The following is a 12649-nucleotide window of genomic DNA, read 5'->3' as shown; positions in this document are numbered from 1 at the left end:
AACATGACACAAACTTTCCCAATTGTTAGAAAGCCCCACTGTTTAATATATTAGTGTGTATGCTTCACTGAGGACACTACTTGGTGAACATCGTTTTGTCCTACTCATTTGACACCGAGGATGTCGTTGTGGCTTGTACAGCCCTTTGAGACACTTGTGATTTAGGGCTATATAAATAAACATTGATTGATTGATTGATTGATTTCGGCGGTTCTTGAACTCACCATAGTGTGTGTGTGGACTGTGACGCAACAGTTTGTTTACATGTCAAAAATCTTCCACTCCTTCTTTGTCTCATTTTGTCCACCAAACGTTTTATGCTGGGCGTGAATGCACAAAGGTGCGCTTTGTTGACGTTGTTGACTTGTTGGAGTGCTCATCAGGCATATTTGGTCAGTGCATGACTGCAAGCTAACCAATGCTACAGTCTATTATACAGCATTATTCACATGTGAATAATATAAATACAATCTATTATACAGCATTATTCACATGTGAATAACAGTCTATTATACAGCATCATTCACAAGTGAATAACATAAATACAGTGTATTATACAGCATTATTCACATGTGAATAATATAAATACAGTCTATTATACAGCATCATTCACATGTGAATAATATAAATACAGTCTATTATACAGCATTATCCACATGTGAATAATATAAATACAGTCTATTATACAGCATTATTCACATGTGAATAATATAAATACAGTCTATTATACAGCATTATTCACATGTGAATGATATAAATACAGTCTTTTATACAACATTATTCACATGTGAATAATATAAATACAGTCTATTATACAGCATTATTATTCACATGTAAATAATATAAATGCAGTCTATTATACAGCATTATTCACATGTGAATATAAATACAGTCTATTATACAGCATTATTCACATGTGACTAATATAAATACAGTCTATTATACAGCATTATTCACATGTGAATAATATTAATACAGTCTAATATACAGCATTATTCACATGTGAATAATATAAATACAGTCTATTATACAGGATTATTATTCACATGTAAATAATATAAATGCAGTTTATTATACAGCATTATTCACATGTGAATAATATAAATACAGTCTATTATACAGCATTATTCACATGTGAATATAAATACAGTCTATTATATAGCATTATTCACATTTGAATAATATAAATACAGTCTATTATACAGCATCATTCACATGTGAATAATATAAATACAGTCTATTATACAGCATCATTCACATTTGAATAATATAAATACAGTCTATTATACAGCATTATCCACATGTGAATAATATAAATACAGTCTATTATACAGCATTATTCACATGTGAATGATATAAATACAGTCTTTTATACAACATTATTCACATGTGAATAATATAAATACAGTCTATTATACAGCATTATTCACATGTGAATAATATAAATACAGTCTATTATACAGCATTATTATTCACATGTAAATAATATAAATGCAGTCTATTATACAGCATTATTCACATGTGAATATAAATACAGTCTATTATACAGCATTATTCACATGTGACTAATATAAATACAGTCTATTATACAGCATTATTCACATGTGAATAATATTAATACAGTCTAATATACAGCATTATTCACATGTGAATAATATAAATACAGTCTATTATACAGGATTATTATTCACATGTAAATAATATAAATGCAGTTTATTATACAGCATTATTCACATGTGAAATATATAAATACCGTCTATCATACAGCATTATTCACATGTGAATAATATAAATACAGTCTATTATACAGCATTATTCACATGTGAATAATATAAATACAGTCTATTATACAGCATTATTCACATGTGAATAATATAAATACAGTCTATTATACAGCATTATACACATGTGAATAATATAAATACAGTCTATTATACAGCATTATTCACATGTGAATAATATAAATACAGTCTATTATACAGCATTATTCACATGTGAATAATATAAATACAGTCTATTATACAGCATCATTCACATGTGAATAATATAAATACAGTCTATTATACAGCATCATTCACATGTGAATAATATAAATACAGTCTATTATACAGCATCATTCACATGTAACTAATATAAATACAGTCTATTATACATTTAAGTACAGTCAAAAAGGAACATATGCATTATACAGTCCGATGGCTGTCGGTATGAAGGACTTCCTGTTAGAAACACTTAATACAAAACCTTACAATAATCTCTGAATGCTAAAACGTTACGACAGACCGCCTTAAAAAAACAGAATGGAATTTAATTTTTTTTACTGTGTGAAGATGGGGAAAAAATGTGGGATTTACAATATTAGCTATGAAAGATAAAACACTGAATATTGACAACATATGGGTGTGGAGTTGAAACTCAGTGTGAATGAAGTGTCCCTGCCCTGGAAGTAAGGAGCTGTCTCCTCCTTAATCTAACTCCTTGGTGAAGTACCAGAAAGAACTACATTTCCCAGAACACCAAGGTCAAGATGGCCACCAATTGGCTGATTCAAGGCAGCTGTTAAGGAATGGTGGTGCTGTCTCATTTCATGCAAGCAAGCAGAGTGGCAAGACGCAAAAATCTACAAGATCCATCTTTAAAAGACTTCCAACACACCAATGGTCGGTGAATATACCCACTTTGCAATATGCTGAAATGCTTATTTGTTAAAACTCACCTTGACATGTTGGTTTACTTACCTGTCTTAAATTGTTTTTAGTTTGAACCACAGCAAATTTACTCCAACCTTGAGCATTGATTGCATCTGGGTATTTTCTTACTGTTTGATAATTAAAAAGCTTGAGTTAATTGAATTGTTAAATAAGCTCAATTTAAAGGGATAAAAAGTCAAAGATTATGGTTCAAAGTTAAAAGATAAAAGCAAAGTTGAAGGATAAAAATGTTAAAACTTTTGCTTAAAGTTAAGCTAATTATACTTACCTTTATACTTACCTTACTAATTAAGCTACCTTATTAATTAAGCTAATTATACTTACCTTTTACTTACCTTTACTCCGTTTGGTGGATTTACTCAGTTCCATCATGGTAATGAATTTACATGATTGATTACTTAATTGCATGATTAGTTAAATGATTAATTGAGTGAGCGATTAAGTAATTAAACGATTGATTGATTAAATTAAATGATCAATTAATTTTGACTTCTTTAAAGTGACTAAAACTACTTTTCTGATTTACTTGTTTCATTTTACTGAAACTGGTTAATTTGACAGTGCATTCACATGCATTTAATCTAAGTGTCTAGAGTCCTTTTGAAAAGTAATGTTAGATAACTTAAAAGTTTAAACAATGGTATTTAAAAGTTTGCAAATTTAACTTTAAAAATAATACCTGTTTGAGTCAGTTGAATTTGAACCTTTTTGTAAATACCTGTACATATATTGTTTTTCCATTGTTAACACTTGTGTTCGAAGGTTAACAAGCTGATTGAATGAAGATCAACAGAAAAGAAACCAACAAAGCCAAAAAGTTGGATAAATAAAGTTGATCAATTGGAAATCCGAGTTGTCCTGGTGTCCTTTACGGAGTCAATAAGTGGAACTTGACAGTTGTTAACCACGGACCAGCCCTGGACAGTGAAGATCAAAGGCCTCAAGACCCAGGGGAGCTGTGGACGCCGGAGAAAACGGGATAAAGATGGCCGAAGAGGTATTGGGGAAGACTGCCGTGATCCTCAAGCAGGAGAGGACGACAGCCAAGAGGAACCTGACCAGAGTGGCCAACCTGATCTCCAGAGGAGCAGGCACCATGCTGCAATCCGAACTAAAAGAGGAGTTTGCCAAGTTTGCCGACCGTTTCACATCACTGCTGGATGCCAACGAGGACTTCAAGATTGGCCTGGAGGCTGACGTCAAGAAGGATGACCCAGATGGGGAGCTCGAGAAACAGCAGGAGGATGACATCCGAGCAACTATAAAAGATGCCGAAGATAAGATGGCAGAAATCAAGGACATTGTCCAGACCAACCTGTGGGGAAGATACGGGAAGACTGAGCTGAAGGCAGCGATTTCCGAGGCAGAGGACGCCATTCAAAGGGCTGAAAATGTAGCAGTTGAAAGCAACAACGTGGAAGGCTATGACGTTTACCTCACCCAGCTGAATGAGACGGTGAGTGTTACCATCCATACCATGGCCCATTGGGAGAAATGGATCCCTCAGCACTTAAAGGACGAGATGGATGACAAACTAACACAAGTGAAAGCAGCTCACTACAGGCTCAAGTTGAGGAAAGCTGAATTCGCCACATCCAGGAGGCTGGCTGATCAAGGTGCAGGAGGACGACCTGGCCAACCAACACATCCCATTGTGAGGATAAAGCCTACATCCCTACCAGTCTTCCATGGGAGCAAAATAGACTTTCACAGGTGGAAGAAGGATTGGGAGAGCCTCCAGAAACAAGGGGAGCCGACTGGATCACCAGAGGTAAAGAAGATCCAGCTGTTGGAGAGCGTCAGTGATTCCATTGCCAAGGAACTAAGACTGTCCACCTACACCACAGCAACAGATATCTTCAGGGTCCTCGAAAACAGGTACGGCAACAAATCAACGATCACAGTCGAAATCTTGGAAGCGCTGGACAAGATGGCACAAGTCAAGGGGAACCAGCCCAGGAAGGTCATTGACCTAATACAAGCTGTGGAGAAGGCCCTGGCTGACCTGACGGAGCTAGGAAACTCTGGAGCCATCAGAAACCCCCTCGTCATCAGGTCGATTGAAAGCAAGTTACCAGATTTCATAAAAAGAGACTGGCTGATGTATATGGTTGAGCCCACCAACCGTGTAACCCCAGACAACCATTTTGATATGCTCCTAAAGTTCCTAAAGAGCCAGGAGGAAATACTGGAACGACTCGAGCAACTAAAGCTGGTGGACAAAGCGGAAGAAGCAGACAGGAAGAAGCCAGAAAGAAAGTTTGCATCTACCAGGGCTACGAGTAAAGATGGTGACGAGGTCTGTGGCATTTGTGGTGGTGGTGGGCACACCAACAAGATCTACTTTTGCAAGAAGTTTAAAGGCTTGAAGCTACATGAGAAGAAAATGGCCCTGAAGAAGCTGGGAGCGTGCAGGAAGTGTCTTGGGTATCACGACGCAGGTGGCTACTGCAGAGACACCTTCCTATGCGGAAACCAAGACTGCAAAAGGGCAAGCGGCACACCTGACCACCACTACTTCCTATGCCCAACAGCAGAGGCCAGAAGAGAAGGAAGCAAAGGTGCAAAAGGAGGAAAAGAAGGAAAAGGTAAATTCACTGAGGAACAGGAGGCCTTCTTGTCACAACTTGCCCCAGAACTGGCAGAGAAGGGCAGAAAGGCATTCTCAAACCGAGCCTCAATGACTCTCAAATCAGCGGGCCAGTCTGAACTGCTGAAGGAAACTGGGCTGGCTGAGTTACCAGTGATGATGATGTTGATGATGGTCACAGCTAACGCAGGTCAGAAGATTGGCACACTTATAGACCTGGCATCCGACACAAATTACATCACTCACAAAGCTGCCGAAAGACTTGGCCTGAGAAGTGAAGACATAGCGCTGGTCGTACATGGAGTTGGAGGCATGACAATGAAAGTCAGGACGAAAAGGTACCTCCTGAAGGTCCGAGTCAAGACTCCCAAGGGGACTGAGCGAGCACATCAACTGGTCTGCTATGGCCTGGAGCAAATTGCAAAGGTCCATCAAGCAACTGAACCCGAAAAGTTGAAAAGCTTCTTCCCAGATGTCCAGCTTGAGGAGTTAGAAAGACCAGAGGAAGTCGAGCTCCTCATAAGCCATCGCGAGGGACGACTCGCACCCCAAAGACTAAAAGTCATCGGTGACCTTGTCCTATGGGAGAGCCCCCTGGGCAAAACAGTCGGTGGAGCACACCCTGACTTGCTCGAAGAAGTGGAGGTGGCAGCATATGAGTCAAGAACCCACTTTGCCCGCTCCATGAGAACCGCTGCTGTCCGATACCAAGAGATCACAGTCCCAGCGTCTGAGCCAGGCCGGCTACAGCAGGACGATGTGGCCCACGCAACTACATCTGCCAGTAACCGTGAATTTCTTGATTGGTGGCACTGGGACAGCATCGGAGCTGCATGTGAGCCGAAATGTGGAAGCTGCCGGTGTGGAAACTGTCCTCCAGGAGGAAAGGACATGACCCTGGCGGAGGAGAGGGAGTTTGAGATCATTAAAGGAGGACTCACCTACAAGATGGAGGACTCTCACTCCTCAACTCCACACTGGGATGCCAAATATCCCTGGACTGAAAATCCAGCCTCTCTCCCCAACAACAAAAGAGCAGTCCAAGCTTGCTTCTTGAGAATGGAAAAGCAACTGAGCAAAGACCCAGACTGGAAAGTTGCATATTCCACCCAGATCCATGAAATGGTCCAAAGAGGCGCAGCCATAAAACTCACCAGTGAAGTCATGGAGAAGTGGAAAGGACCAGTTTGGTATGTCAGCCACTTGGTGGCGCCAAATCCCCATTCAGTGACTACACCAGTTCGTATTGTCTGGAACAGCAGCCAAAAATACAACGGAGTGAGCATGAATGATCTTCTCCTAAAAGGACCAGATGTTCTCAACCCCATCAGAGCTGTCCTGCTCCGATTCAGAGAAGGAGTGAACGCAGCTCTGGGCGACATCAGAAAGATGTATAACTCTGTCTGGTTGGAAGAGCGAGAGATGCATCTGCACAGGTTCCTGTGGAGAGACAGCCCAGAAGAGGAAATCAGTGAGTATGCCGTCACCAGAGTCAATATGGGCGACAAACCTGCTGGCTGCATTGCTCAATTGGCCATGAGGGAAACTGCAAGTCTGCCCAACTTCACTCACCTGCAGGATGAACGCAGAGTCATTGAAGAAGACAGCTACGTGGATGACCTGTTGACCTCCCACAATGACCTGAACAGACTTGACCAAATCACAGCTGGAGTTGAAGAGATCCTAAAGGCTGGAGGCTTCTTCCTCAAACCATGGGTCAGGTCAGGGCAAAGTGGGAGGAAAGAAACTGAAGCGGATGTCCTAAAGCCAGAGCAAGGAAACACCTTGATTCTTCCAAACCAAATAAGAGAAGGAGAGAACAAAGCCCTGGGCATCGGCTACCAGGTGGACAAAGACAAACTGTACATGCTGACGGCGGTTAACTTTTCCAATAGGAAGAAAAAGATGAGAGTTGGCAAAGATCTTCTTGAAGAGGAGGTGAGAGCTGAAACGCCTAACCCACTGACGAGGAGAGCTCTCCTAAGCCAAGTTGCTGCACTGTACTACCCAATCGGCCTAGTTGCACCGGTCAAGCAGAAGGGAGCAATTCTCGTCCGTAAAGCATTCCAAGAAGGAGGGGGTGGCAAGCTGACCCAAGAAACCTGGGATCAACCTCTTTCAGAAAGACTCAGGGAAGAAGCCATACAGCTCTTCGAGGAATATGCCCAGCTTGGAAAGGTGAAATTCCACAGGAGCCTCACACCGCCCGACTGGAAAGGGAAACCCTACGGCATCACATTTTCTGACGGAAGTGACAAAACCTATGGTGCTGTGATGTACGTCAGATGGGAGACAAGTCACGGAACTGAAGTTCGATTCGTGGAAGCAAAGGCCAAACTGACACCCCTGGACCAAAAGGGAGATGCTGTAAAAGCAGAAATCTGTGGCGCAGTCTTTGCTGCCAGAATTCGGAAGTACGTGGAGAAACATGCCCGTATGAAGATTGAGAAATGGTTCCACCTACTGGACAGTCAAACAGTCCTCGGGGCCATCCAACGAGAATCATACGGATACCAAACCTTCTTCGCCAACAGAGTGGGCGAAATCCAGATGTCCGGGCCAGTGCAAGACTGGTGGTGGGTCAGAGGAGATCTGAACATTGCTGACTTAATAACAAGAGGAGGCAATCCCAAAGACTTAAATGAGGAATCCACATGGCAAAACGGACCAGAGTTCCTGAAGTGGCCAGTGGAGGAGTGGCCTATTCAGTCAGCTGGAGAAGTTGCAGCCCAGGCCAGGGAGAGTGTAAACAAGCTTCAAAGAAAGGCATTCTCTGCTGCACTGACCAGAGCTCAAGCTAAGATGAGTCGGCAAAAAGAAGACCCACTGGCCACTCCGGAAAAGGAAAGTCCCTGTGAAGAATCGAAACCTATTATGCCAAGAAGAAAACCCACTAGCTGGGTGAAACATCTTGTGGTTGTAAAAAGGTTCAGTAGCCTGACAAAACTGATCAGAGTTGTTGCCTGGACACGACGAGCTGCCGAGCAGTGGCTGAAGAGGAGGTCGAACCCAGGACAACCAAAGTGGGAGGCAACACCCAAGCAGGCTGGATTGGCTGGCACTGAACTAGAAGGTGCACGTGAAGACGTCTTCCTCGCAGCTCAAGAAGGTGTAACATTCCCAGTCACTACTCTGAGCAGATTGGCAGTATTCAAAGATGTGAAAACTGGACTCCTCGTTTGTGCAGGGAGGATCCAGATATTTAACGAAGATGAGACAGCCGTGCCAGTCTTGCCATTTGAAGCATGGGTGTCAACATTGCTGGCACAAGAATCCCATGACGCTAACCACGAGGGGGTAGCAGGAACCCTTCTACGGATGAGGAAGACAGCGTGGATAATAAAGGGCCGGAGAATTGCCAAGAAAGTAGTTGACAGCTGCATAGTTTGCAGAAAGAACAGAGCAAAAAAGTGTCAACAAATCATGGCAGACTTACCTCCAGAGCGAACCACCCCAGCTGCTCCTTTTGAATTCACAACCATGGACCTATTCGGCCCTTATGAAGTGAAGGATGAAGTCAAGAAAAGAACCAGACTGAAAGTGTGGGGAATTGTCTTCAGTTGCATGGCCTCCCGTGCCATACACACTGAACTAGTGAGTGACCAGTCATCCCAAGGCTTCCTCCTCGCCTATCAGAGGTTCACGTCACTCAGAGGACATCCCAGGAAGCTCTGGTCAGACCCCGGCACAAATTTTGTGGGCGCCAAACCTGCTCTGGAACAGCTGTACACATTCCTTGACCGACTGGACAAGTCTCAAGTCGAAGACATGGCTGCCAACCATGGAACAGAATGGTCCTGGAAGATCCACCCTGCGGATTCTCCCCACAGAAATGGTGCTGCAGAAGCGGCTGTCAGAGTGGTCAAACGGGCCCTGACCAATGTCGGCGGAGATGGTGTCTTCACCTGGGGTGAATTTCAAACCTTCCTCTACATGGCTGCCAACCTTGCAAATGAGCGACCAATCGATGCAAGAACTCAAAGCGGGGAAGACTGTGTGGAATACATCACCCCGAACTCTCTGCTCCTAGGGCGTGCCAACCCTAAGGGAGATCCTGGAGACTTCCAGTTTGATCGCTATCCTTATAAAAGACTGCAAGTAATTCAAGCTGAAGTCACCAAATTCTGGAAGAAATGGAGCCAACTAGCTGGACCCAACCTCTTCATAAGAAACAAATGGCACACCAAAGAGCGAAATGTTTCTGTCGGAGATGTGGTCTGGTTGGCTGACCAAAATGCCCTGAGAGGACAGTACAAGCTGGCCAGAGTAGTCAGAGCCAATACGGACAGCAAAGGCATCGTAAGAGACGTGCTTGTGAGGACCTTTCCCAGCTATCCTGTCCCCATCAAGAAGACAAGCGACAAAGAAAAACCGACCACGAAAACCAAGAGGCTCAGACATCAAATCCCAGCAACAATCCTGCATAGGGATGTCAGACGCCTCATCATTCTAATTCCCATTGAAGAACAAAGGAAAGAAGGACCTGTGTGACCCCATTGGGTTTTGAAAACCATGAGGGCCAAGTGGGAGGTGTGGAGTTGAAACTCAGTGTGAATGAAGTGTCCCTGCCCTGGAAGTAAGGAGCTGTCTCCTCCTTAATCTAACTCCTTGGTGAAGTACCAGAAAGAACTACATTTCCCAGAACACCAAGGTCAAGATGGCCACCAATTGGCTGATTCAAGGCAGCTGTTAAGGAATGGTGGTGCTGTCTCATTTCATGCAAGCAAGCAGAGCGGCAAGACGCAAAAATCTACAAGATCCATCTTTAAAAGACTTCCAACACACCAATGGTCGGTGAATATACCCACTTTGCAATATGCTGAAATGCTTATTTGTTAAAACTCACCTTGACATGTTGGTTTACTTACCTGTCTTAAATTGTTTTTAGTTTGAACCACAGCAAATTTACTCCAACCTTGAGCATTGATTGCATCTGGGTATTTTCTTACTGTTTGATAATTAAAAAGCTTGAGTTAATTGAATTGTTAAATAAGCTCAATTTAAAGGGATAAAAAGTCAAAGATTATGGTTCAAAGTTAAAAGTAATAAAGATAAAAGCAAAGTTGAAGGATAAAAATGTTAAAACTTTTGCTTAAAGTTAAGCTAATTATACTTACCTTTATACTTACCTTACTAATTAAGCTACCTTATTAATTAAGCTAATTATACTTACCTTTTACTTACCTTTACTCCGTTTGGTGGATTTACTCAGTTCCATCATGGTAATGAATTTACATGATTGATTACTTAATTGCATGATTAGTTAAATGATTAATTGAGTGAGCGATTAAGTAATTAAACGATTGATTGATTAAATTAAATGATCAATTAATTTTGACTTCTTTAAAGTGACTAAAACTACTTTTCTGATTTACTTGTTTCATTTTACTGAAACTGGTTAATTTGACAGTGCATTCACATGCATTTAATCTAAGTGTCTAGAGTCCTTTTGAAAAGTAATGTTAGATAACTTAAAAGTTTAAACAATGGTATTTAAAAGTTTGCAAATTTAACTTTAAAAATAATACCTGTTTGAGTCAGTTGAATTTGAACCTTTTTGTAAATACCTGTACATATATTGTTTTTCCATTGTTAACACTTGTGTTCGAAGGTTAACAACCTGATTGAATGAAGATCAACAGAAAAGAAACCAACAAAGCCAAAAAGTTGGATAAATAAAGTTGATCAATTGGAAATCCGAGTTGTCCTGGTGTCCTTTACGGAGTCAATAAGTGGAACTTGACAATGGGTGTGTATAGTTCAAGACTTACGGTCATTTGAGAACATCATAATGGCAACTACAGTTTCCATCTTAAAGATCTAAAAAAATATTGATATATAATAACGATCTGCAGTCGGGCGTGGGCACTGAATTTGTTTTAAGTTGCTTTAAAAAAAAAAGGCATTCAATTAGAATTGTTGATACCTGCAGAAACAGTGTGGACGTGAAGTGACTCCAAATTGAAGTTTGCGTGTACCTTTCTCCAAGTAGACCTTCGGGGCCCAGTGCGGATCTCCGTCAGCGTAGGGGTCACTGTAATGGACCACCGCGGCGTCCTCCTCTTCGTAGTCGACGGGCGGGGGCGGCGGCGGGGGCGAGGGCTCCTCAAACACGCCCATGTCTTCTGGCGGTGGCGGAGGAGGCGGAGCCGGGCTGTCTGTAACTGGAGATGACAAATAGTTATGTACTCAGCTTGACATGAACATCCAATAGTGTGGACATTTTGATTACTAAACTAGGTCTGGTAACTAATTTAGACGTTAGTTTCAGGAAAAAAAACACGCTTCTGTATTTAAAAACAAGGGAGAAAACAGATTATATACTGTTAACTGTATATAATTAAATACTTCATTAGGTATAATTTATTTGATATAACTGATTTATAATTGTATGCATGTCTATTAATGATTTACATCTCGATTTTAATAGTTTTTTAAGAAAAATTGAATATGAGAGCAGCTAGCATGGGCGAATAGAACAGACAAGTCATTGTATTGTCTGCTCGCGGAAAACAAACATCCTAATCTACGATTTGACTCCCTCGAATGGCATTGTCGCTGTGAACAACCGGAACAGGCTGTTCTGAAAACACCCCCGAGGACACCTCAATGATGGACGCTTTTGACCTCCCTCCCTCCTCAACGACACCCGGAGTCGAACTTTTGCTTGCATGCAGAACGGCCCCAGTCTATGAACATCACATCATCACACCCAAGACAATGGGCACATACACACACACACACACCCCTCTCCCACCCCACGCCTTCACCACCGCTTGTTTCCCCTCGGGGTGATGCACGGCTGGCAGCGCTTCATAGCAGCAGTCGACCTCCAGGGTCCCAACCCCCCCCCCCCCTGTTGCGAGTTGTCGTGATTAAATGTAACGTGTTTATGTGTGCATTGCATGGAGGATTTTTCCCACTCCAGACTAGGCCCCCTTAGGAGCCCAGTCTAGATTGTATATTTTTACTCATCTTCATCCCCAGTGTTTTACCTTTTTCTTATCTTTTATCAGCGTTCCTGTTCTGTTTGTTTGTCTACTCTTGAACGGGTTTGTGCTGAAAACATAGTTTCGTTGTACTTGTGCAATGACAATAAAGTCCTATCCTATTATACTTTTTCAATAAAATGCATTCTTTTTTCCAGCCACTAGAGGGCAACTCAATAATGTTAGAGGTGTTCATGCTTTAAAATGTGCCCACTCATGTCATGATGGATCACACACCAGCAGACCGTTTGGGCCAATGGGGCGGTGGTGGCGGCGTCAGGTCCCGTCCGTCCGTCCCCTCAGCCGGAGACAGAACAGGACGTGAGCTTAACGCCGTCCATCGTCATGGCAACCTCCCA

The 12649-nt window shown here is 42.1% G+C and overlaps 2 protein-coding genes across 4 annotated transcripts in view; one reads left to right on the top strand and one right to left on the bottom strand.

Annotated features, from left to right (window-relative positions):
- LOC133665061 (abl interactor 1-like) overlaps positions 1–12649 on the bottom strand; it is an 82157-nt gene that overhangs the window by 4812 nt on the left and 64696 nt on the right. For all 3 annotated transcript variants that reach the window (XM_062070223.1, XM_062070225.1, XM_062070224.1), the window contains one exon: positions 11280–11465. In XM_062070223.1, the coding sequence (XP_061926207.1) occupies positions 11280–11465 (186 nt within the window). The remainder of the gene's footprint in view (positions 1–11279; positions 11466–12649) is intronic.
- On the top strand, positions 7510–10301 carry LOC133665060 (uncharacterized). Its single transcript, XM_062070221.1, has 2 exons — positions 7510–8410; positions 8489–10301. Exons 1-2 carry the CDS (start codon positions 7576–7578, stop codon positions 9790–9792), a joined length of 2139 nt encoding a protein of 712 aa, XP_061926205.1. The 5' UTR covers positions 7510–7575; the 3' UTR covers positions 9793–10301.

The sequence above is a fragment of the Entelurus aequoreus genome, linkage group LG14, assembly GCF_033978785.1.
Source record: "Entelurus aequoreus isolate RoL-2023_Sb linkage group LG14, RoL_Eaeq_v1.1, whole genome shotgun sequence".
Taxonomy (NCBI): domain Eukaryota; kingdom Metazoa; phylum Chordata; class Actinopteri; order Syngnathiformes; family Syngnathidae; genus Entelurus; species Entelurus aequoreus.
The sequence above is the reverse complement of the archived record's forward strand: the minus strand, read 5'-3'. Positions and strand labels throughout refer to the sequence as shown.